The following is a 23,710-nucleotide window of genomic DNA, read 5'->3' on the forward strand; positions in this document are numbered from 1 at the left end:
CACGCTTCATCATGTGGAGCATCGCCATTTAGCCCGCCAAAAGCTACGGTATGTGTCCAGATGGTCTTACCGAGCGCATGGGCGAGAAATATATTCGATCGTCATATCTATCCTCGTGACATCCAATACTGCATCCTTATTTACAGCTTAGCTTGTTCGAGAGGGCTCAGCTTTCTCAAAGGAGGCCCTCCTCTGCTTCCATCACCTGCCATCGGCCCTTTCGAGTCACCACCCCCGGGCGGATTCATCCTCCACTTTTGGCGCAAAGCTTCGGGTGCTTTGTTCTCAAAGCAGTCCGCGATATACTGGCCCAGGATAGGGAGGAATTTGAATCCACTAAAACCAGGTTAGTTAGTATAAAGTCTTTACTGTGCAAAGTGATAGTTCCATCAACACTTACTGTCCTGCACCCCCAGTAGCCATGAATATGCCCTGGATGGTTGGGTGGTGGTCGATAATAAAGTCACCATTAGGGGTATCCGTGTACCAGCACAGTCGACGGTTCATCCAAGGGCGGTCCCCCAGCTTAGGGAAGAACTGACGCAAGCCCTTTCGCAGCGATTCATCGGCATCGTCGGGCAGATATCCAGTGGCCGCATTGCTGCTTTCGAGCTTCGGCGATGAGAGTGACTTCTGAACACCGTCCACATTGACAACGATATCAGTTGCATATCCGTAGCCGTGGCGTGCCATCTTGAGAACATTTGTGTCTGGTGTGGGCGGGAACGAGAAGACGCCAGAGCTCATGTTGATCATGACCGGGATCTTTCTCATCTCGAGAGCCTCCTCCTCGGTCAACTGAATGAAACCAACAGGCTGGCCAGAGGAAGATGCCGCATGACCCATGTTTACAAGACGGTTGGTCCACGCTCCGGTGCTCAAGATCACCTGTGAAGCAAGCAATACCTGCCCTCCAACAAGGTTGACACCAACAACGCGCGACCCCACCCTGCGCAGGGAGACAACAGTACCGCGAGGCCCGGCAATGATGGAAACGCCCGCGACAGTACACTTGGAAGCAAGCTTCTGAATACTGCCTGCGGCATCGGCCCATCCACCTTTCGGATTGTGATATCCGTTCATGCCGGAAAAGTCTGCTTGAACGCTAGGGTAAAGTTTGCGGATATCCATGGCGTCGTCGAGATCGTCTAATTTGCCACCTGCCGCCCGAATGATAGTCTTAGATTTCTCTATGTATGCATTCTTGGGCGTTTCCGAAAACATGGCGAATCCCGATTCAAAGTATTGATCTTTGTACTCGGTGGTCCATCCATTGTATGCTTCCCGGGCCATTCGAGAGTAGATTGGGTCGGCATAGTCAGCGCGAATAATGCGCGAGATGTCAACGCTGCTTCCATCTGCTGATGGTGGTACAAATCGATCGACGACGGTGATATCCGTATATCCGCGCTTGTTGAGTTCAAGAGCGGTCGAAAGACCGAAGACGCCGGCGCCCACGATCAGAATTGAGTCTGTCTTAGCTGTAGTCATTTTGAAGAACAGATTGACAGCCAGAGGAATTTTGTCAAATTGCAATCGGTTGGAGGATTTCCCAGGATTATAAAATGCAGAGGGTGTCGGTAAGGAAAGCCGGCTCAGTACCGTCTTGGCGTCCGGCAAAGTCGGATCCGGTCCGTGTTCCCCGGATCGGAGGTAGATAGATATGCATAGAATGTTTACATTCTAAACTCACGTTGGGTTAACGCTTAGCCAATCCTCAAACGCCCTCCCATAATCTTGAAGCTGCAGAAACAAAGTATCACCGCCGCTAAAGTCCATGTTGGGATCTCCCGGAAGCCCGGAAAAGTCCATCCTCGGTGAGGTCTGACTCGGCGTTTGTATAGGATCTTCAGTCTGCTCAGGTGGGTAGGTTACGCACTCGGGAGCCACTGTCTTGTGACCTGATATCCCAGCAGATCCAATCAAAGCAAAATCACGTTCGGTGATAGCGCCAGCCGAAGGATCCCCGGAGCATCCGACACTGTCTTTGGCAAGTTCCGGGCCAAAGATGTCACTAGCAGGATCTGATATATTGCTCGCATGGGCATATACTAAAATTTTCCACAATAACTGCAAGTTCACAGACCACTTCTGACGGGAATTGGTTCCTGCTGGGGCGGTGTTGTCTGTCATAAGGCCTCCAGGGGAAATGCTGTCCCGGAGTTGTTGGAGTTGTCGGACCTAGAAGTGACATCAGGACCGGTGTGCCAAAGAAACAGCCTGGAAAAAAAAACTAACCTGTCGATCAATGTGTGGCCACCGATAACTCATATTGCGTAGAAATCTAAGGCATTTCTCAAATCCCGTTTGCGCCTTTCTCTTAAAAGCTTGATCCTCGACAAAACTATGTTGAAGATAGATCGTAGCGACAATTGCCACACATTGCCCTAAAGTCGGATCAGATACCTCGAAGCTTTTGGCCTCGATAAGCTCAAGAAAATGAACAACCCAGCCCGAGTGGAAGGTCAGCTGCTCGAAAGAATTCCGGAGGAATGACTGAGGCATTGTCCTCCGGAAGTTCCGAAGTCGCATAGATAAAAGAAACGGATGGTTTACTAAACAAGGCACCGCGTGCCAAACCAACTGGAAGAATAGCCATGGGCTCCAATAGTCACGATGAGCCTGAAGTTCGGCGGGGGGATGGTCTTGGAACCGACTTGCATGAAGTCGGAACCTAAGTGGCATGAGACTCTCATGCTCACAGTGTCGGAAATTTATCATGGCGTACTCAGAATTTGGAGACCATGGGGGATGAGCGTCAACGCCGACATGGCTTGCGGCATAAATACATGCCATCGCCCACAGCTCGCTTGTGTAAACACTGCTACCATTGATGCCAATATCTGGCTTGGAGTCACAGCTGGTACCATAGGCGATCTCTTTGTTAAAAATCATGGTTGCCAATGGAGAGACGGTTTGACCAGGCTCTGCAAGTAAGTCCAAGCTATCTCCAGGTGGATATAGGGACCCCTGAAGGTTCCTAAGCATGACGAGGCTTACATGGCAGAGCTTCCGCTCATCGCGCTCAGTTTCCAAATTGCTTAGAGACTCCAGGCCATTTATTCTGAGGTTTCTCATCAAATATGTGGCAAGTGTGGTATAAGACCCCGCGCGAATGATATGACCCGCTGAACAGATGAAATACAATGTTAGGAATGGACACAAGGGCATGAGCCGGGATTGCTTTACCTGTGAACTCCAGCATACTTAGAAGGCATAGGGTCTGGATAGTAGATAGCTCCACAGTACCGGACGCCAAACGCATCATGACCATCTGAGAGGCCCTTTCTGTTTTTGTTTTGATCTCCAGTTGTATATCCTGGTCAATGATCCCTGGTCTTTTGAAGCGGACCCCAAGAGCTTCAATTGCGAGCAGAAGCTCGGGGTCCCGCTTCCCCAGGGAGACTAGAGAGGATCTGTGGGGGAATAACAGAAGGGGCTGTGCATTACAAAAGGTCAGATAAAGTTCAGCATCTGGGACCGCAGATGATCCAGCTCTATTTCATTCGTCAATGAAGGTCTCCTGCGAGTATATCCCAAGTTGAACTCACATAGAAGAGCTTGCCGGAGGTGGAAGCTCTGGTATCTGAGGGTTATTCTCGGGAACAACTGGCGAAGGGAGGTGATTTGAGGCAGGTCGCCTACGACTTCAATCAGCCAAATGGAACGAAACAGAACGGAAATTAGAACTGACGTGATATATTCCACCAACTGTTCCAATTTCCCCTCAATGCCGGAAATGCGTTGCTCCTATGCCACATTAGAATCTGCTTAGGTCTAGGCATCAATGCGACTTACCATCATCTTCTGCGAGTGCGCCAGGCCTTCATCTACAATCTCGGCGCCTGCATATACGCATTGTTGACCCAGTCGCTCGCAGTACGAGCAAATCGGTTTCTCCCCTGGGCAACGCGACTTTTTCCGGCTGCGGGAATGTCAGCTCCAATTGGCTCTCAGCTTAGGACACCCGAGGTTCAAGCTCACCGACATGGCTCACAAGCCTGACGGACTCGTTTTGATGGTCTTTCATCTTCAATTGAGGCCATTTTGCAAATCATGATAAAAAAAACTTTGACCTGAACTGTTCCACGCGGGTAAAACGACGATCCAAGGCGGGGAACGGCTGTGGGTCCGAAAACAATACATACCAAGTACAATATAGCCTCCCCAGCTTCTCTTCTATATTTCTCTATCTAGGCTCGATGGGCTTTGACTGTGAGAAGAAGAACAGAAACAAAACTCGAGGGCACAATTCAGTGGAAGATGTGTGGGTTTGGTTGAGATATCTTCGGGCACTGTCACAATAATCCCAAATGGGCTTCAAAAGCGCCAAACTTGGGTGTTTATTCTACACTCATTCGAAAGATGGTCGCAGATATCAGCATGATATCCAATTGTAAGATGACTTTCCTCTTTATCATGAGCTATCTGCCCATCATGAAACTCGAAGTTGCGTACAAAGTGGACCCGTATTATAGATCATGCGCGAATGTGTACTCCGTACACGGCGTGCTATACATAGCACTGGGATGTATATCTGTGACCTAAACAGTGTGAGACTGTTCAACTCTGCCTCTCAAAGATAATATAAATGCAAAGTCGTAATTTCCACATAGTGAAGATCTACGATCATGTGATCTGATCTGCCACTAGGCTGACGTCGGCTCCGATTCCCCAGGCTTTTGGCCACTCACCTCCTCATTTCAGTGACAATTCTTCCAGCCTCGGCGCGCTTTGCATTATTCCGAATAAGCATCCTTCAAGATCGAGGGAAACTTGAAAGTATCAAAAATGAGTGACGCCTACGAACGCGAGCAGTATGTCCCCCTTTCTCCACCTTGTCCCATCGGATGTCCCTATGAAAGGAGTTATGCATCGATTTGAATGCTGATTTCGAAAAAGGCAGAATAATGCGCTCCTCAATTCCCTCTCCTCGAAGGTCTCAGCTCTCCGGTCGGTGACGATTGATATCCATGATAATGCGCGGAATCAGGACACTCTCGACCATACGGTATGTCTTGATCAATCTTTCGCTAGTCCGATAATAATTGAGGGCATGTGTTTGCTACTTGCAGATACCTTTGACCGGCGCCTCGGTCGGGTTAACTTGCGACTGACAATCTTACCTTCTTAGAACGATGTCTTCTCCTCCTTCTCGACGAACCTCAAAGGTAGCGCCACTCGACTCACGCGGATGGCAAAACAAGGCGATTCTGTGGCCGTGTTGAAGATTGCGGGCATGTGTATTGCTGCGGGTGTCGTTCTCTATATCATTCTTGGATGGATCTTTTGAAGGATTCTTACGTCTTTCCAACCTGCTTCTCCCTCGTCACCCTTTACCCACGTCCCCCTCGATACTCGACACCCTTGCTGGAACGAGACTCGTATCGAAAATTCATAATCCGATCCTATCATGTTATTCCATCGTGCTGGGCTGTCTTCGTCTTACCGACCGCATATGTGTTTGGCTCGATTTCAACATGACATGGCACCTTGGTTTGCAGTGTATGCTGTGCCCCAGGATTTTCCCCGTCGTTCTCGATATACTCGTCGTTCTATTTCGGGCTGTGCCTGTTATAGACATTGTTCCTAAGAGCGTCGGCCACGCGACTCCTACCGCCTCCTTTGACCCACTTTGGTCAGCCCTGAACCCCTAGGTTCTCTTGATTGACGTCTTATGATTTGCAAATCGGCCCAAGACTTCTGGTTCTGATCTCTTCCTTGGAGCAGCCGGCTCTAAGTCTCATTGCGACTTGAAATTTTCGCTTCTTCCCACCTTTCCATGTCATTAATACTGTGATTACTCGTGAACATAATACATACTTGGACCCAGCCTCACTGGATCTGCTCAGCCATGCTCTACTATCTCGTTGCGTAATTGAAGCGCACCATGGATCAGCTGGATATATGTACTAGGTGGTAAATGCAATCCAGTGGCACATGTTGACATCACCACCAAGTGGTCCATTACCCCGGCTTGATATATTTAGATCAACGCCTAGATCTCTACTTAAAAAAACTCTAATCGACGATCGTGAGCTTGAGCTCACCTGCACCACGGTCGACCAATAATACTAACCAAAAACGGAAACCAGGTAGTATAGACCTCGGATACAATGAGAGTCCAATTCGGATTTTTCCTACTCCGGTTTTTCTTGACATTAGTTACATGTAGCAGCGGAATATTTAAAGAAGTTCATTTATAATGCTGAACGCTCGTTCTATTGTGTCGTGTGCCACATTTCCACGTGTCAATATCACAGGGCCGTTTTCGGCCAACATGTCTTGGAATGCCAACGTAAGTTCCGGTAACCAATCTCATCAAATAGTATCAGACTTGCAGTTTATTCGCAATCGGTCAAGGCCACTTGCCTCATTGGACCCCATTGTTTCCATGGCCACGACCCGATACAGAGGGTGTCATGCCATCACGGCAGCAACCGTCACCCTCGGTAAATCGATTCTCATTAAACAGTTAGTAAACTTAGCCGTTGTTAGTTAACTAGTGCGGATATTAAGAAGGGACATTCTTCACGGGAACCTGCCACTGATACCATAGTACATCTCGGTGGAACATTATCGGCACCAACAGAAGCTACCTCTAGCTGTGAACTCAGTCATCGAGATCCGGGAGCCGGTCTCTGGTGGACAATAAGGTAACCTTCGATGCAATGTATAGCCAAGCTGCACTTCCATGTGTCCGGCCTGCGCTTATATCCTTGTTGCCGAGGTAGCATTGGGATTCTGAATTCGAAGCCGGCTGTGATGGATAGCCGAGGAGTACATACCCATGACGGTATTCAAAGCCTGAGCGAAACAGAAACCACCTCTCGTTTTCAGCAGCCGGGTGTAGTCGTCTAGCTTACATTAGCCCTCGTGAGTAGGTAGCTGCGACATACTCCGTAGCCGATGATGATATGAAGTCGTCGGGCGTTCTCGGGTATGCTTTAACAAGATCTTCCAGGTTTGACTTGCAATTGCACCTGTTTTGTCTTTGGGGATGATGGATGTTTAGAATATGAGAGGATTGAAAAAGCCTCGGCTCTGTTGACATGAAGTCTGATCTATATGTTGTATATGATGTGCATCACACGCCAGATCTAGACCACGGGAAACCCCGAACCAAAAAGGCCCGAAGAAGACCCTGATTGCACCGCCATGTGAATAAATTCCGCTGTACAATTGGCCCAACCGAGGCCCTCGTAAGCCGTAAAAAGTCTTTTCCGGATCTTGGCAGGCAGTCGATCCACGCGATCTCTTTTAGTTCCCGCTCTAGACATTGCAACCTCCCCTGGCGATCACTGGAAGATAGCAGGTCATATTCTACTTTGTATTCGGCATGAGAACTACGCAAAAAAGATGTATAGCACTTGCTCTGCTGCGCGTGGATGCATGTATTAAGTACTTTTATTATGCCCTGTTTAGCAGGTTTCATAGCCGTGTTTTCTTGTGTTTTGTGTTGTTTCTTTCGGTTTTATTTGGTGGGTCAGATCTCTTACGATGTCTGGCTTTAGCAATTACTATTGGTACACTAAGACGCAAAGACCCCTTGACGTGCTTCTTATCTAGCCAATCTTGAAAAACATTAACCGAAGTGATAAGCTAGGCCCCCAGGGTCGAATGAGGCGTTTACTGATGTTCTGTAATTGGCTCAACTTGCTCTTGGACGTTGAACATGGAAAATGGCCTGATGCAAATCATCGGAATACATTTAGGGTTCAAGCTTTTACACTGTACAACATTTACGGCCAGCATTGCATGCGTTGAGCGGTGTAACATGCCTAGTTTAAAATCCCGACAGTGAATCACTCACGATGACGACATGCCTTAAATAATTACGCCGATGTCTACTCCGTACCTGGGTATGTACTTCCAAGGTTATCTGCATTTACAACGTACGCGTAAACAAAGAGTCCCACATTATTGACTTTTCTTCGGCATGATGCAATCCAAGTGGACGTTCTGGAACTCACCGAAGATAATTTCATAGTGGAGAGTCTGTAAAAGCTCACCGTCGATGATCTGCTTGGTGGGGCCGTAAGAAAATCTTTGAAAGCTGGTAGAGTATAGCTCTGACCCTGGTCATTTTGAGTGCTTTATAGACTTCGACCGTCCTAGCCGGGACATCGTGATGGTGTCTTTAGCCAAAAGGATCAAAAGATTAGATTAGAGCGGGTCGCACGCCATAGGAACGGGTCTTGTCCAGTTGGTATCAAAAGGAAGAAAAGATAAAAATAAAAGTCAAAAACAAAGTTTCAGCCTAAATCCTCACACCGAGAAGCCCAGTATAAACACGGCGAATAACAGCGCATATACTCGGGGAGCTTAAATCGGCACGCAATCGGGATTCCGATCCGGTGAAGCGGAAATTCCCGAGTTCCATATTTGGAAGGCATCCCGATTCCAGGGCTAGGCCTGCAGTCGGCTTGTACAATCGGGAGCAGGCCGAGTGCTGGCTTTCATGCAATGCACTTTGTATGTGTATGTACGTATGGAGTATGTACATGTTACATGAAACACGACCGCAGAAGTGGGCCACATAAGGCACCATAATCAACAGTTTGTGTGTTGTTTGTCCGAGACCTTATCTATGTTTGGTTTTACCCTTCCAAGGTTAGGTGAAATCCCTCACAATATATCTGACCCGCTTTGAACCTATCACGACGCCACGGGCCTTGACAGCTAGGCGGGGTCTGGTTAGTATAGGCGGTTCCCGCTCTTACCGCAATGCTCATCAGGGACTCTACAATATAATGATGTAAGTGTTGGGTTACTGTAGGCGGTTGGATCACAGATATTTCCGATTGTTGCGGGTGAGATTAAGATAGGTCAAGCTTGGCAGGTCAAAGTCAAAGGCGGTTTCATGCATCAATGTGCATTGGGATTTTCAGGCACGGTAACTACAGGAAGAGACGATCGCATTTGAAACTGTATTTGTCAGTGTATAACTTATCTGAGCAATATCGGAGTGGCGGCAGTTGGATGAATTGAGAAAGACCAAGGGTCCAAGCCCAAGGCATATTTTTTAATGAGTGGCGCGATCGAGACCCTAGTAGACAAGGATTATGTGTACCGTGACTGGTTAAATGCAGCCTTGCTAACTAGTATACTTTGTAGATCTCCTATTTACCATCACCAAAGTGGATTTTTTAGTTGACGATCAGGTTCTGAAGTATGAAATAACGCTGTTATGTGACTCCATGGGCATACATAGGTACGTTGACGTGTGCATCTTCAGGGATCTTAAAACCATGCGGGAAGGGCGATCCCGAGGTATGTACGGAGTATGCCGTACAAGATCACATGGCATGATGGATAATCGTATGGGTAAACCCTAGACGCTATAGTTAGACCGGGGTGAGTTGTTGAATGGTTTCGGATGTCCTTCGTCTATGTCATATTATTTGAATTTTGTTCTGGATACAGAATTCCATGCATTTGAAAGTAAAGAGACTAAATAGGCATCAAATAGTAACTACGCGTACGTACTTTGTACCTTGTAGGGAGTATGTAGGGTCTGGTATGATAGCGCTGACGTAAAAAGACTAGACACTGATGGATTTTGATGTGCTTAACCGGTTAAGATGGTTCTAAGGTTCTTCACAAATCTCACAAATCCTTTAAAATCCTATAAATCCCACTTTTGCTCCAATTCTTATATTTCTCTTCATTATATGCCAAGCCAGCCTTACATCGCGCACCCGTGAGCCTATTTCCATTTGAGATTAGTCATTTCGCATCTCGGCACTGCTAAAGGCCCTAAAAAGAATAAAAAGGAAAAAAAGAAAAGAAGAAAAGAATAGGTCGCCGGAAACGGCACAACTCCACTGGGGACCCGTGAGTCGGACCAGTCTTGCGTATCTGGCCATGTTCCGGTAGATCAGTGATAGAGAAAAAACGGAAAAAATACCGGTGCCATACGCCAGTACGCAGTTACGCAGTAACGCAGTACGGACGGAGTACACTTACTAGCCTTCATCTCTTTACTCTTGACTTTTCTCCTTCTTCTTCATATTTTTATTCCCTAACTTCGTCGACATCTCCGCCCATTGCTGCGGGCAATTTCCAAATGGCTCTCAGCTTCTTTAGTAGTGGCGGGAGCGCCAGCAGCGCCAAATACTTTGACATCAGGTGAGTGGGGGACCGGATAGCCCAGGCGAGCGACATATCTGACTTCATCCAGGTTGAATGATGAGTATATCGTGTTCCGTGGCGGCGAACATGAAGCCGCCAGTGCGCATCTGCGGGGCACTCTGGTCCTGTGTTTGTCCGAGCCGCTCACCATTAAACACCTCCGGCTACAGCTGACGGGCATGTCGCGAGTTTGGTATGTGTCGCATTCCTAATTCTGAATCAACACTACTAACAAGCCATTTGCGCAGCTGGCACCTCCCCTCCAGTGCAGCCGCCGGTGGCCGAAAGTCATGGCGTGAACGTGTGTTCTACGAGAAAACGTGGAAATTCCGGGACCTACCCAAAGGAAAAACCGAGGTCCTCCCTGCTGGCAACTATGAGTACCCCTTTGATGTGGTACTTGAGGGATCCATGCCCGAGAGTGTGGAAGGCCTTGCCGAGACATGGGTGATGTACCGCTTCAAGGCCGAGATCGGGCGCAAGTACGTCAAGGACATTGTTGCGCGCAAACCGCTCAGAATCATACGAACCCTGGATCCTAGTGCCCTGGAGCTATCACATGCAATGGTAAGTGGTCATATCGGCCTAACTGGGGGATTTTTACTGACAACCCTCCTAGTCCGTGGACAACATCTGGCCCAACAAGATTGAATACTCCATCAGTACCCCGACGAAAGCCATCGTCTTCGGAACCGCCATCCACGTCGATTTCAAATTGATTCCCCTTCTCAAGGGTCTTCGGATCGGCCAAATTACGTCACAGTTGATCGAAAGCCACGACCTTACCCTCAATCCGGAAGACCCCGATTCCATTCGCAACACATACAAGACCACAAGGACAATCTTGAGCGACGAGCATGAGCTGGACGAGAACAACATTGAGATCATCGATGAAGCGGCGGAAGGATACCAATGCAAGCGTATCCTAGACATGCCGCAGACATTGACCCGCTGTCTGCAGGATACAGACACCAAGGGGATCAAAGTCCGCCACAAGCTGAAGTTCCGTATTCAGCTGCACAACCCCGACGGCCACATCAGCGAGGTGAGTAATAGTAGTACCCTTGGCCATTCTTCTGACAGGCTAACATCTCAATGCAGCTCCGGGCTACGCTTCCAGTTTCGATTTTCATCTCGCCACACCTTGCCATCGACGACAACAACAACCTTCTTGGGCAAACCTCTCAAACTACCCGGATCGCCGTCGATGAGTTTGCGCACCAGGCGCCTCCCCTTTACGGTGAGCACACATTTGATCAGCTGTATAGCGAGCTGGATCCCAGCGGCTATCGCACACCAGGCCCTGCCAGTAGTCCGGGCACGCCATTCACTCCTCTCAGTCGCAACATATCCACAGAGAACCTCGCCTCCATGAACGCCCTGACCAACACCGATATCTCAGCTTCGGCACTGCACCATCGTCTCACAAACCTGAACGCAAGTCCGCTCCACCATCCTATCACTCCTGGTGCAGTCACTCCTGGCGAGGGACTGCACGGATCTCAATCCCCAACAGACGGAATCCCAATTAATCGCCAATTGGGTGTCTCTAATGACTACTTCGGAACTGCTTCCGGATCGAACCATGGCAGTCCAGAACTCTCCCGTCGGCCATCCGACGAAGTGGAGCCCGAAGCCCTTCCCTCGGGCATGGCAACTCCCTTCCACCCCCAGTACGACGAGGTAGAGACTCTCAGTCGGGTTCCCAGCTATTCGACTGCAGTGCGCTGCGCCGTGCGTCCCCGTGACTCTGGTCTCCCCGATTACAATGCCGTGATTGCTAGTAGCCTCCCCACGCTACCAGTCCCGCAGTCTCCCCAACAAGCTCATATCCGCAGCGGCCGTGCAACCGGACCGGGAACTCCCCTAGAGGTGCAGAATCGCTCCGGTTACTTCAATTCTCGCGGCACCAATGCTGACGATGAGGAACGCAGACTTAGAATTGGACAAGCTCGCGCCAGAGCATGAGATGTGGCCACGGAATCCTTCGATCCAGCCATGATCTCCCGCCTTCACTTTCCATCAAAAGTTCTCCTTCTGCATCGGTGCTGGACACTGAGACCCACGCGAAGCGCTCTATTCCTTAACCCTTAACCATTTGCTCTCTTCATCTTCTCCCCCTCCCCATCATGTTCTTTTTCTACAAGCGATCATGGTTCCCAGCATTAGCTCCCCTTTTCAAGCCTCAGTCCCAGTCAATCGGGAACTTCTCATCCAGCATTGTTCTGAATGTTTCTACCGTCCATCAGCGGCAACTTCCCATCTCTTCTTACTTCTCATTGCCTTTTCTTCCAACTTTTATTTTCCTCTGGCGTTCGATCATAGACGGGCAGGAATACTTCCATAGACGGTCACGGGTGTTTTGGTCTTTCTTTCACTTTTTTTTTTACCTTACGAATGAGATCCGATATGAACGAGCTGCATGACATTTAAATATGCCTATCAGCACGAGCCATGCATATGAGCCTTTGACGCATGTACTTAATTACTTTGGTCGACGAGATCAAAGTCTTCAATGCTCAACAGATTTTCCATCTTCACTGATGATATCATGTCCCGATGAGGAAATTAGCCATCGATCTTAGGTCATCAATGAATCTGCGGGCCCAACCCGGCCCAGGTGGCATGACTCTGCTTCTTCCGTCAAAGGTCAAAGGTATTGTTCACTTGAGATAGACATTGGAGGGGCTATTGGTACATGGCTTTTGCCACTTTCGATTATCGACATATTTTATGTTCTTCCTAGGCTCTAGTGAGTAGGTCTGGCCAGTACCCTGTTTTTGATAGTAAGCACAACTTGGCGCCTCGAGTACATATGTATACATTATAGTGTAGAGCCAAGGTATTGCTACATTTACGTTCGGCTTGACACGATAAGGTTGGAAAACTTGAATATTTGGGTGGATATGAAAGCCACAGCATCGAGTACCCAGAGTAAGGTCCCGAGGTCTAACAGGTTACAAGGGGCACAGTGACCTCATTGACATTTGTCGATCGGTTAAGACTGCGCTCTCGCCTTAATTTTTACCTACAACATAAAGATAATATCCAACATAGTGGAAACTGTTGGCCCATCACTTCCGTCGCGTAAGTCTGCTCGTCCGCAATGATCGATCTCTACTGACTAGTCCAGCCATAGACTAGCGCTCCCCCACCATCGGCCGTGGTCTCACACCAGCCACCGATGCTAACATCCCAATAATTCGTTGTTTATGCCACATTATCAGTCGTCAGCTCTGGTTTTGACGCGGATAAGATAACTTCGACTTCGGTTGTTAATTGTCGACGTCTTGAATTAGGCCTTACCCCGCCGTTTCTCCGCGACCATGTCCACTCCAATGAGCCCCGCGGATGTGAAACTGCCTCAGCGGTCTAACACCGTGAGCAGCTCCTTCACTCGTCGTACTTCTCTGAGTGACGATGAGGCTATTCCCGACGGTGATAGCAATGAGGTTTGTATCCGTGGTGTCCTCGAAGAAAAGAAGTATATTGGACTGACGATGTACTTGTTCCCAGACTACTAATCTCCTGCTTGAGCGTCTCCGAGCATGGAAGCATATGTGCGGATATCTCGAGGATTACTTCTCTGCTACCGCCAAAGTGCAGAAGTCCCAGTCCAAGGACTATGAGAAGATCTTGAAGGTCAGTGGTTATTCCTATGGGTCATACCCGGCACTGACAAAGAATGGGAATAGACCGTGAACGAACCCCTCAAGGAGGCCCACCACTTCAGTACCAGCGGAGGCGGCGTGGCTGGTATGTTTGAGAGCATTCGCAGCAACACTCAGGGCATGGTTACCATGTATCTGGAAGGCGAAAAGAACCTTAAGACCGGCGTTCTCCCCACCCTCGAGCGTCTCCACAAAGAGATCAAGAACAAGTCCAAGGAGCTGAGCTCCGGTGCTAGCAAGGGAGCCAAGGCCGTCGAAAAGGCGCGTAACCTGACGCAGAAGCACATCGAGCTCCTAGGTCAGAACGCCGCCTGCTTCGACGCCGCCGCCGGCAGCAAGATCGAGCCGCACAATGACCCTTACCTCCTCAAGCGCGGCATCAACCACCGCCTGAACAACCAAGTAAACGAGGAGAACAACCACCGCCAGGATATCCTCGCCGTGCAGAACTCCTTCCAGCAGTTCGAAGCGCACGTCCTGCAGACCGTGCAAGGCACCATGGAGCAATTCCACCTGCACATGAACGGGCAACTCGAGCGCCAGCGCGCCATGTACGCCGACATCCTCGGCTCCGCGCAGCGCATCCCACCGGACTTTGAATGGATGAACTTCTGCGTGCGCAACGATGCAATCCTGGTCAACCCAGACTCGCCCCCGCGCTCCTTCTCCAGCATCACCTTCCCGAACATGGAGCACCGCTCCACACAGCCGCTCATCGAGGGCTCTCTCGAGCGTCGCTCGCGCGCCCTCATCAAGGGCTACAGCACGGGCTACTACGTCGTCACCCCGGCAGGCTATCTGCACGAGTTCAAGGACAACGACGATTTCCGCCGCGACCCTTCCCCGGAGCTTTCGCTGTACCTGCCAGAATGCATCGTCGGCTCCATTGACGGGGTCAAGTTCAACGTGAAGGGCAAGGACGTTTCCAGCGGCAAAATCGGAAACGCCTTCCACACAAACACCGAGCTCAGCTTCAAGGCCCACACCCCCAACGATGCGGAGAAGTGGTGGACCGTTATCAAGGAGGCTACCCGCAGCCCGGTCGCGGCAGCCCCTGCTGCGGCGGTGTCCACGCTCGCTTCTCCCACGGCGACGTCGGCCGCCCCTACCTCGCCTGCTGGCATTGCTAGCCCCGCCCGCAGCGTGTCCGGCCAGGGCCTGCCGCCCACCTACGCCGAGAAGGAGATGGAGAAGACCGAGGCTGCACAGGCTGCTGCTGCCCCTGCTGCTGCTAGCCCGACTCCGGGACTTAGCCGCACGGCTAGTTCGTCTAGCCACTTCTACACCTCGCCCGGTGGCTCCGCTGTGGAGAAGTCGTGATATGACCTCTTTCTCGTTTAGGCATATATGTTTAAGCTTTTTTGGTTCTGTGGACTTTACCCCCCGTATATACTCAAATAACGCATGTGCATCTCGTCAGTTGATTAGGGTGTAGCGCCCATTTATCCATCCGGAGAGCGAAACATACCTTGGTCGACTGGATATATACCTCTAATGAATTTCTTTCCACGTTAAAATTGCAAGAATCAGATATCACCGCTAGCTGGATCGAAGATCCTTTAACTATCAAATACACAAAGCAGGCAGAGTTGTATCGTCAAATCATATCATAGCCTATGCTGGAAATACACATGGGCATGGGCTAGCTAGATAATCCCAGCAAGCATCGCGGCATACATGTTCATTTCCCAGTATCAGAAATCCTCAGGACTTTCCAAGTCATTCAGCTTCTCCCCGAGGAAACGTCCTAGCGCGGCGCATTTAGACTCCAGCGCAAGCAAGACGGCCGGCGAGGCAGAGAGGTTCAGGCTAGCCAGACGCGCAAGATCAGCGCTGCGGTCAATCTCCAACTGGGGGTCTCGGTGACCGTTGTGAGGCGCGTCCAGAGACGCAGGTACGGCAGCCAGTGCGCGCGATATATCACCCTGTGAGTCCTCAAGCGTGGGAGTTCCATTACCTGCATCAGGTACGGTGTCAATTGCAAGGGAGTCGGCGTTGGTGCCGCCATTCGGCTCCAGTGCGTCTAGTCTGGATGGGCCGACGGCGGCCACAAGGACTTTATCCGCGATCTGGGTTACCACGGCGACGGAGTCGTCAAGTTCGAAGACGATCGAGCCTACATCGCCTAGAGACATCGACTTGGCGGTCACGTAGGATGAAGGATGGCTGGCTGGGTTGACGCCCGTCAGGTTCCCGCTTGAGGCTGACTTGGCGTAGCATGTGTAGGCGGCGCCGTAGGTTGCGCTAAGGTTGCGCAGTTGGCGCGAGGAGAGGGAGGAGCCGTGGGCGAAGACGGCGCCGTTTGTTGCGAAGACACTATAAATAGATACAATCATTAGGTGTATCTTGTGGTGGAAGCACAGCTGGCATACATGATCGTTGTGATCTCTGGCGGGGATAGGTTATCTTCCAAGAGGTCGCTTAGTGCCTCCGCATCCAGCATCTTGATATCGGGGAGACCGGGAATCATGGTGTCGGTGTTGTCCTGGCCTACCGAAGGCGCGTATTCCTCCACCTGGATCGAGGGTTCCTCCTGCAGTGAAACGCAATTTGCTTCCGCAATGCAATCTTTTGGTGGTGTCCACGAGCAGTCTTCCGGAAAAAAGAAGCAGTTGTCGCGATAGTCCTCGTCGTGATGGTCGTATTCGATTGGCTCGTCGGAGTAGTCCAATAGGTTCTGGGCAAACTTTGTCTTGTGACGGGCCCAGTAAGGCAGAAAGTTCGGTTCGAAGGGAGATTGGGAGATAGGTAGGGAAAAAGTCGTCGAGGAGCAATCGGATATTGAATCAGAGAAGGGAACTGGAGAAGGTTCGCATTCAGCCATCTTCACACCCATGGATGCGGACTGGGCACGCAGAGATGACAATGTGGGGTTTGTTTAATTCCCGCAGAAAGGTAAAATTAATAAACAGAGGGCACGAGGGAAGCAGGTAAGCTCTCATGCCATGGGCTTGGCAAGTAGATGAGAGGGAATAAGGGAACACGCAGAGATTCGGATCCGTCGACTCGACGCGCATTGGTCCAAATACAAAGTCACGATGATTCCAATCGCGTCCGGTGGTACACAAGAAAAATCAGAGCAACAGAGCTTTATGAGGCCTGGTATGACCAGCAGGTGTCATGAGGTGTGTGTGAGGCGGCTCCGCAATGGGAGCACCATGATCGGGCAAGTATGAAGGAAGCGTGCACATGAGCAGAGACTTGATTGGGAGAGGGAAAGGGGGGATACATGAAACCAAGAGCTAAGCGCGGCAGTATAAGAAAGTCGGAAATTAAAGAAAAGAGACGGGATGCGACACGAAGCCGGGAATGGAGGCCAATGGTAGGAAAGGGATCAACCGGGAGCGGGGGGGAGAAAGGTCTGAGGATCATGCAAGAGGATGTTCACGAACCTGGTCTATGTGGTAATCAGGGAATTGGAGGGGTTCGAGGGGTTCGATGTTGGAAGTTCGGAGGTTGAGTTGGGAGGAAGGAATTGGAGATCAACTTCCCCGTTGATGTGGAGTTCCCGGACGTTTTAACACCGAGGTATATATCCGGCTGCATACATATGTCGACCTAATAGTGTAGCTATCCTATGTGTCATTTGATTGTTCAACTCGAAATTATATATTATTACATTCCTATATTGCAGTTCATTATTATCCGTACCTAACTTGTTGATTATATATATACTTGTACTCCGTACAGGTTTCAGATTGACCACATACTGGACGCCTAGAAGTATTAAAAGTGATAGACTGACTCACAGAATCTAATTGGTCTCAGTTATATATACAATATGCTCCTAATCCTATAACTTATAAGAGCTACCTAGGTAGAACAGCTATGTGGCACAACGTCATGTGCCCCACACTCTCCTCACGGCTGACAAAAAGCTCCTTTGCCCCTCCATCTTCTCCCCCAATGTTCGCTCGTCTTTCCCCTGGGGTCCTCAGACAAAGATCCTTTGTACCAATCAGTAGGCTCTATTCAGGTCCAGCTCATGGCCCGATTATTGACCAGTTACCAGGATCCCTAGCAACCATGGCTTCCGATCCCTCCACCTATAAGCTCAACCGTTCGTGGACAGTACTTCAACATCTTTCGACACAATCACTAACACAATGGGCGCATTATAGACACGATGATGCGGGTCAAAGATCCGCAGCGATCGGTGGATTTTTACAAGTTCCTTGGCCTGACCTTGGTCAACAAGATTGACATGCCTGAATGGAAGTTCTGCAACTACTTCCTGGCGTATAACGGCCCCGCCTCTCTCCAGGGTGACCGTCATTGGACTGATCGTAATGCCGTTCTGGAATTGACTCACAACTACGGTACCGAGAACGACCCCAACTACAGCGTGGTGAATGGAAACACAGAGCCGCACCGTGGCTTCGGCCACATTGCCATCTCGGTTGACAACATCGAAGCCGCCTGCAAGCGCATTGAAGATGCCGGCTACCCCTTCCAGAAAAAATTGACCGAAGGCCGTATGCGACACATCGCCTTCGCTAAGGATCCCGATGGATACTGGGTTGAGATCATCCGTCGCGCCGATGAGGATCTCAGCACCACCACCGACCCTGGTAGCTATCGACTGAACCACACCATGTTGCGCGTGAAGGATGCCGAAGCCAGCTTGAAGTTCTACCAGGAATCCATGGGCATGACTTTGGTCCGCACCATTGAGAACCCAGAGAACAAATTCAATCTGTATTTCCTGGGGTACCCCGCATCCAATCCCGAGATTAAGGAGGGTAGCAAAAATGGAGTGGCGGAGTGGGAAGGTCTGCTCGAGTTGACCTGGAACTACGGCACCGAGAAGCAGGAAGGCCCTGTCTACCACAACGGCAACACTGAGCCCCAGGGTTTCGGTCATATCTGTAAGTGGATTATCATACAACTTCTAATTGTTTCTACAAGGTTCCTAACTTGACATAGGTATCTCCGTTGACGACCTCCCGGCTGCGTGCGCCCGCTTTGAGTCTCTGAAGGTGAACTTCAAGAAGCGCCTGACTGACGGGCGGATGCACAACATCGCATTTATTCTAGATCCCGATGGATATTGGATTGAGGTGGTGCAGAATGAGGGAATAAAGCGCACTTCAAACTGGTAGAATATAGAAATACAAGCCAATGCATGTATATCAATATCCAGTCCTGCTTATCCTCTACCATTTCATTTCATAGGCCAACGGCGGTGGACCCTCCCCTGCCTTCAGAACATTTTGATCTCGGGGGGCAAGAAATGACGGCTTAATAGCATGATTAGTTCAGAACCTTGGAAGCAAGCCACCCGACCAAACTCACATGAATTTAATTGCACATATTTCAACCAGAACGCCATGAATTAAGTATAGTCATATGTAACCCCCCTTTGGGCCTTGGCTAATGGGATAACCCTACCCTCTTTTGATATACGTACCTGCCTGACTTTTGAATACCGCCTTCCTAATATGGTGCGTCCATTAATTCTGCCACTACTACGGAGTAGGTACGGAGTACGGAGTATTTGAATTCAGTTTATAGTCACCAACTTTTATCATATCAACTACTTCATCGTTAACAATTGCTTCAAAAACTGCTTCAACAACTGCTCTGTCATTATCAAGGGATTAAAACATGTAGGGTCGAATTAGCAATGGAGGGGGGTCATTGTAACAATCCGCTAAACGATATTGTGGGGGGCTTACAGCTGATCGAATGTTAGAATGGGACCGCTAATTTAGCGTGAAGGAAAATATATTAATCCGTGTTAATCCGCGTTTCGACCATCTATCTGCTCAGAGGGGTCTTAGCGAATGTCGAGATCTCTCTTTACACTAGGATGTCTTCATAGCTTATAATAGACGTTTATAAAGACCCCGTGATCATTATTTACAGTATTATCTTTACCACTAAATCCTATCTTCTTCTGTACTAGGGTATTATAACCCCTAAAAGAATCCCGACATTCGCTGATGTCTGACATTCGCCGAGCTCTCGGAATTCGGATTAATACATGTTCCTCTGGGCCAAGAGGCGCTAAAAATTAGCGGTCCCATTCTAACATTCGACCAGCTGTCGGTCGTATTGTGGGGTAAAGTGCTGCTTTGGGTATATCAGTCTGAGTAATCAGTGCCATAGAGGTGAGCCCTCATTGGACCTCCACTTTATCACGTGGGGTATTTGAGCAGCTGACGGACTCTGAAATTTACCCAGTGAGCCTGACTCTGAGCGCCCCCGTAAAAGCGCAGAGGAAATATGTCACGGTGACCTGACCCAGCTAATGGCTTGACAATGAGAATTTCGAGAATTTCGAGTTTTGACGCGGGATGAATTCATGTGATTTCGCCCATTTCGTCTTATTTGCGGGGATACATCGCCACACACCATTGGAGCAAGCCACAACCTCGAGCTTCAGCACTCTTGGAAGAAATCCTCGAGGACGTGGCCTCGAAATTATAAACCATGTCGGCTGAGCCAGAGAAAACGAAAAAGGCACCCCGTAAACATGTCACCACCGCCTGTGTGCCATGCCGGGAAAGTAAAATCAGGGTATGTGCTCTGAGCTTGAGTCAAAAAATCCTAAATGGCTTCAATCATCTAATGTGCCTGCTACCAGTGTGATGGAGCCACTCCTAACTGTCAGAATTGTCAGCGAAAGGGAAAGGAATGCAAATACCAACATGGAGACGACAAGCGCAAGTAAGTACCTTGTTCAATGTGCGGAAGTGCCTAAGCGACGAAGCAGACCTCATAGGCATACATCACTTCATGTTCTTTTGCTAATATGAACTAGAGTATCTCTTCGGGCCTCAACGGAGCTGTTCTCCGCCCGCATTGACCAACTTTGTCATTTTATCCAGGAGCAGGGGCTGGTGCCCCCGCCAATGAATCCAGAGGATGAGGCTGGCATGAACAGGGTTTTAGACACCCTCCAGATCCCGCGCGGATTCCCTCAAGCCTCAGTAGTGGCCGATGAAAAGCGACCGGCAGATGATCCAACGGCCTCTGGGGGCTCAAGCAAATCTCCGTCCCAAGATCCACCTGTCGTAAATCCCAAGGGACAAACCCCGATCACTAATTTGGTTGCTTCCGGCGTGTCCCCGGCGCAAGATACTGTGTCTAATGGAAAGGCGCCGTCGCCCGAGGGCTGGAATCCCTTTGGAATGGTACCGGGTGCTTCGGACAATCAAAACTTTGTCCATTGGGGCTTTACTTTGCCAACAGCCGAAAGTTTGGACACTATTTACGCCAATCTCAACGGCGGGCCGAGAGCCTCTGCAATGCCTAGAATCCCCGTCAACGCAGAAATGAGTCCGGATAGCTACCAGCTTGGCATGGACATGGCCCAGCAGCCGGGTGTTCTGCTAAGCCAGCTACCCCATGACGGAGAAAATGATTCGGATAGCGGCGAAGAGGACGAAGCTGAAAATGACGTTATTGAGCAATTGTCGCACCGAATTGGCACTTTGAAAATTGCAGGTGATGGCCATCTGCGTTTCTACGGTGCCACGTCCAACCTCAATCTGGTGGATGTATCTGCGACACAGCAGCGGCAGCGGCCAGACGCACGGACTGTGCGCCACGATGGTCAGGATATTCTAAATCACCTCCGGGTGGGTCAACCTGTGGACCAAGCCCTGGAAGATCATCTGGTGGAGCTATATTTCACCTGGCAAAACCCTAGTACATACATTGTCGACAAAGAGATGTTCATGACGGCACGAACGAAATGGCGCAATGAACTCGATGATACTCCATTCTACTCGGAGGTTCTAACTAATGCAATGTGAGTTCACTTCATTTTCCGGTGCTGAAGCAATTTGCTGACTTGTTTCAGGTGCGCGATCGGGAGTGCCTTCGAGGCACGCTATCACCCCACATTCATTACTTTCCCCAAGTCTCTCTCTGAATTCTTCGCAGACCGTGCTAAGGCCCTTCTGGAAATTGAACTCGACTCTCCTTGTGTTGCTACTGTCCAGGCCCTTGTCATTATGAGCTGCCATGAAGGCGCATCAAATCGTGATGCTCGAGGTTGGTTGTATAGTGGTAAGCATATATCTTGAAGATGGGAGACAATCAACGTTCATTGGCTAATTGCTTTACAGGGATGTCTATGCGACTTGCTTTCGATCTTGGTTTACACCTAGATATGACGACATACGTGAACAAGGGCGAAATCACCCAGCAGGAGGCTGATGTGCGCCGTGCAACCTTTTGGGGAAGCTATGTAGCAGACCAGTAAGTTTTCGTGGTTTATACCGTCAATATCTCTAACAGTAACTAGTTTCTGGGGCTTCTACTTAGGCCGCCCGTTCCGCATGAACGCCGGAGACATAGGTGTTTCAAAACCTGGATCTGCTCTTTATCCTGAAAAGGAACAAAACTGGCATCCATACGGCCATCAAGCTGCTCATGGGCTATCTCAGAACGGTCTGAGGAACCCAATGGAGCTAATATGCAGGCAATTTGTCGTTCTATGGGAGATGATATCCCCAGTTGGTCATATTTTGTATGTGACTTATGCACATTATCCAGCACAGTGCTAACAAGCCTTTAGGTATGGATGTTCGGACATCTCTCGGCACGACCTGCAAAGAATCTGCTATCAAGTGACGGAAGATTTGTTTGCCTGGAAAGCAAATCTTCCTTCTAGCCTTCAGATTGATCTGGACGATGATACATCGCCAATATTGCCTCATTTAATGATGCTCCAGTCAGTTTGTTCCAATATAATAGACCCCCAGAATCATACTAACAGTCTCTTGCAGCATGCAATACCACCAGATCATCATTTTCTTCCACCGCCCATGGCTTTCCAAAAGCTATATCCAGCCCCGCAGCCCTCGTCAAGGCCCGGGGTATCATCATGCGCGGCGCATGTGCGTGGAGTCAGCCACCGCCATCGCACGACTCCTCCAACTCTTCGAGAAACACTACACCTTCCGCCGCATGAACAACCAAGTTGTAGCGATAATATTCAGCGCAGCGCTCATGCTTCTCTTCGTAACAGTATCCAGTTCTCCAATGAGTCCAGGCAAACAAAGTGACAGCCCGACATACCCTCGCAGTCCGGAAATGGTAGCATATCTCAATTTGTGCTTCCGGGCTCTCGATGAACTAGGCCAATCATTCGACAATGCCAAGCGCACCCGCGACTACCTTGTTACCCTCCAGCGACGTTGGCAAGCAAACATGCGCCGATCCGGCTCTGCGGCGAAACGCCAAAACAGCAGTGCTAATCTGGCGTCGCTGGGCTCCCAGAAGCCGTCTACACTGCACAATAGGGCTGCCAATGCTCAAGGAATAGATGGCTCACGGAAGAAATCCCGTTTATCTGTTTCCGGGGTCCCTCCCAATATGCAGTCAATAGCACCTGTGGCGACCAACCAATACTCCCATCTTTCACAGCAAACCATGCCTCCTCACCACCAATATCATCAGCAAAGCTCTTATCAACAACAAGCCCCATTTCCCGTCCCCGTTCCCGTTCCTGATTCCCAGCTAGGCGATCTAGACTGGATTCCCAACTCAGACATGCGTCTTTTGTCCGAGACTCAAACTGGCAACACACTGAATGGAATGGGCCAGGTTCCTTCTCCTTCCTTCGCCGAGGACCCCAGCATGCTCTCAGAAATCGCGGACATTGATGGATGGTGGACATCGGAAAACTACACGAGAACCTCAATGCCACCATGAAATCATTGTTGGATGAATAATTACACCATTGCAGAGACTCAATCCTTCGAGTCTGTCAAATTTGTGTTGCCTGGAAGATAGAACGGACATCCTATGATCGAATGATATACACCACTCCAGGCATGGAGGGCGTTCACATAAATGTATTATTATTTCCATCTTTCAAAACTGGGGCCTTTATGAATTCTTTGCATGCGCAATTTCACATGTAAATTCGATGCTGTATGCATTGCAAC

General features: G+C 49.6%; 8 protein-coding genes across 8 annotated transcripts; 5 read left to right on the forward strand and 3 right to left on the reverse strand.

Annotated features, from left to right (window-relative positions):
• Positions 1-140: 140 nt before the first annotated feature.
• Positions 141-1,491, reverse strand: N7518_004807 (NAD(P)/FAD-dependent oxidoreductase; the record flags this gene model as incomplete). The annotated part of the gene is made up of 2 exons (XM_057185734.1): positions 141-336; positions 401-1,491. The coding sequence occupies 2 exons, from the start codon at positions 1,489-1,491 to the stop codon at positions 141-143; spliced, it is 1,287 nt and encodes a 428-aa protein (XP_057042504.1).
• A 198-nt stretch (positions 1,492-1,689) lies between these two features.
• On the reverse strand, positions 1,690-4,046 carry N7518_004808 (Zn(II)2Cys6 transcription factor; the record flags this gene model as incomplete). The annotated part of the gene is made up of 7 exons (XM_057185735.1): positions 1,690-2,181; positions 2,239-3,128; positions 3,190-3,497; positions 3,552-3,641; positions 3,695-3,750; positions 3,799-3,925; positions 3,985-4,046. 7 exons carry the CDS (start codon positions 4,044-4,046, stop codon positions 1,690-1,692), a joined length of 2,025 nt encoding a protein of 674 aa, XP_057042505.1.
• Positions 4,047-4,791: 745 nt separating this feature from the next.
• Positions 4,792-5,293, forward strand: N7518_004809 (SNARE domain- containing protein; the record flags this gene model as incomplete). The annotated part of the gene is made up of 3 exons (XM_057185736.1): positions 4,792-4,817; positions 4,903-5,011; positions 5,135-5,293. The coding sequence occupies 3 exons, from the start codon at positions 4,792-4,794 to the stop codon at positions 5,291-5,293; spliced, it is 294 nt and encodes a 97-aa protein (XP_057042506.1).
• Positions 5,294-10,069: 4,776 nt separating this feature from the next.
• N7518_004810 (arrestin family protein) lies at positions 10,070-12,102 on the forward strand (the record flags this gene model as incomplete). The annotated part of the gene is made up of 5 exons (XM_057185737.1): positions 10,070-10,131; positions 10,184-10,327; positions 10,383-10,701; positions 10,754-11,179; positions 11,236-12,102. 5 exons carry the CDS (start codon positions 10,070-10,072, stop codon positions 12,100-12,102), a joined length of 1,818 nt encoding a protein of 605 aa, XP_057042507.1.
• Positions 12,103-13,460: 1,358 nt separating this feature from the next.
• Positions 13,461-15,125, forward strand: N7518_004811 (PH domain protein; the record flags this gene model as incomplete). The annotated part of the gene is made up of 3 exons (XM_057185738.1): positions 13,461-13,586; positions 13,651-13,776; positions 13,830-15,125. 3 exons carry the CDS (start codon positions 13,461-13,463, stop codon positions 15,123-15,125), a joined length of 1,548 nt encoding a protein of 515 aa, XP_057042508.1.
• A 374-nt stretch (positions 15,126-15,499) lies between these two features.
• N7518_004812 (uncharacterized protein) lies at positions 15,500-16,641 on the reverse strand (the record flags this gene model as incomplete). The annotated part of the gene is made up of 2 exons (XM_057185739.1): positions 15,500-16,121; positions 16,178-16,641. The coding sequence occupies 2 exons, from the start codon at positions 16,639-16,641 to the stop codon at positions 15,500-15,502; spliced, it is 1,086 nt and encodes a 361-aa protein (XP_057042509.1).
• Positions 16,642-17,633: 992 nt separating this feature from the next.
• N7518_004813 (lactoylglutathione lyase GLO1) lies at positions 17,634-18,907 on the forward strand (the record flags this gene model as incomplete). The annotated part of the gene is made up of 4 exons (XM_057185740.1): positions 17,634-17,766; positions 17,818-17,865; positions 17,927-18,673; positions 18,732-18,907. The coding sequence occupies 4 exons, from the start codon at positions 17,634-17,636 to the stop codon at positions 18,905-18,907; spliced, it is 1,104 nt and encodes a 367-aa protein (XP_057042510.1).
• A 1,333-nt stretch (positions 18,908-20,240) lies between these two features.
• On the forward strand, positions 20,241-23,474 carry N7518_004814 (transcription factor domain-containing protein; the record flags this gene model as incomplete). Its single annotated transcript, XM_057185741.1, has 8 exons — positions 20,241-20,327; positions 20,395-20,477; positions 20,572-21,564; positions 21,616-21,824; positions 21,884-22,016; positions 22,063-22,287; positions 22,336-22,491; positions 22,547-23,474. 8 exons carry the CDS (start codon positions 20,241-20,243, stop codon positions 23,472-23,474), a joined length of 2,814 nt encoding a protein of 937 aa, XP_057042511.1.
• Positions 23,475-23,710: the final 236 nt, after the last annotated feature.

Source organism: Penicillium psychrosexuale (genome assembly GCF_028828465.1).
Source record: "Penicillium psychrosexuale strain IBT 29551 chromosome Unknown utg000003l, whole genome shotgun sequence".
Taxonomy (NCBI): Eukaryota; Fungi; Ascomycota; class Eurotiomycetes; order Eurotiales; family Aspergillaceae; genus Penicillium; species Penicillium psychrosexuale.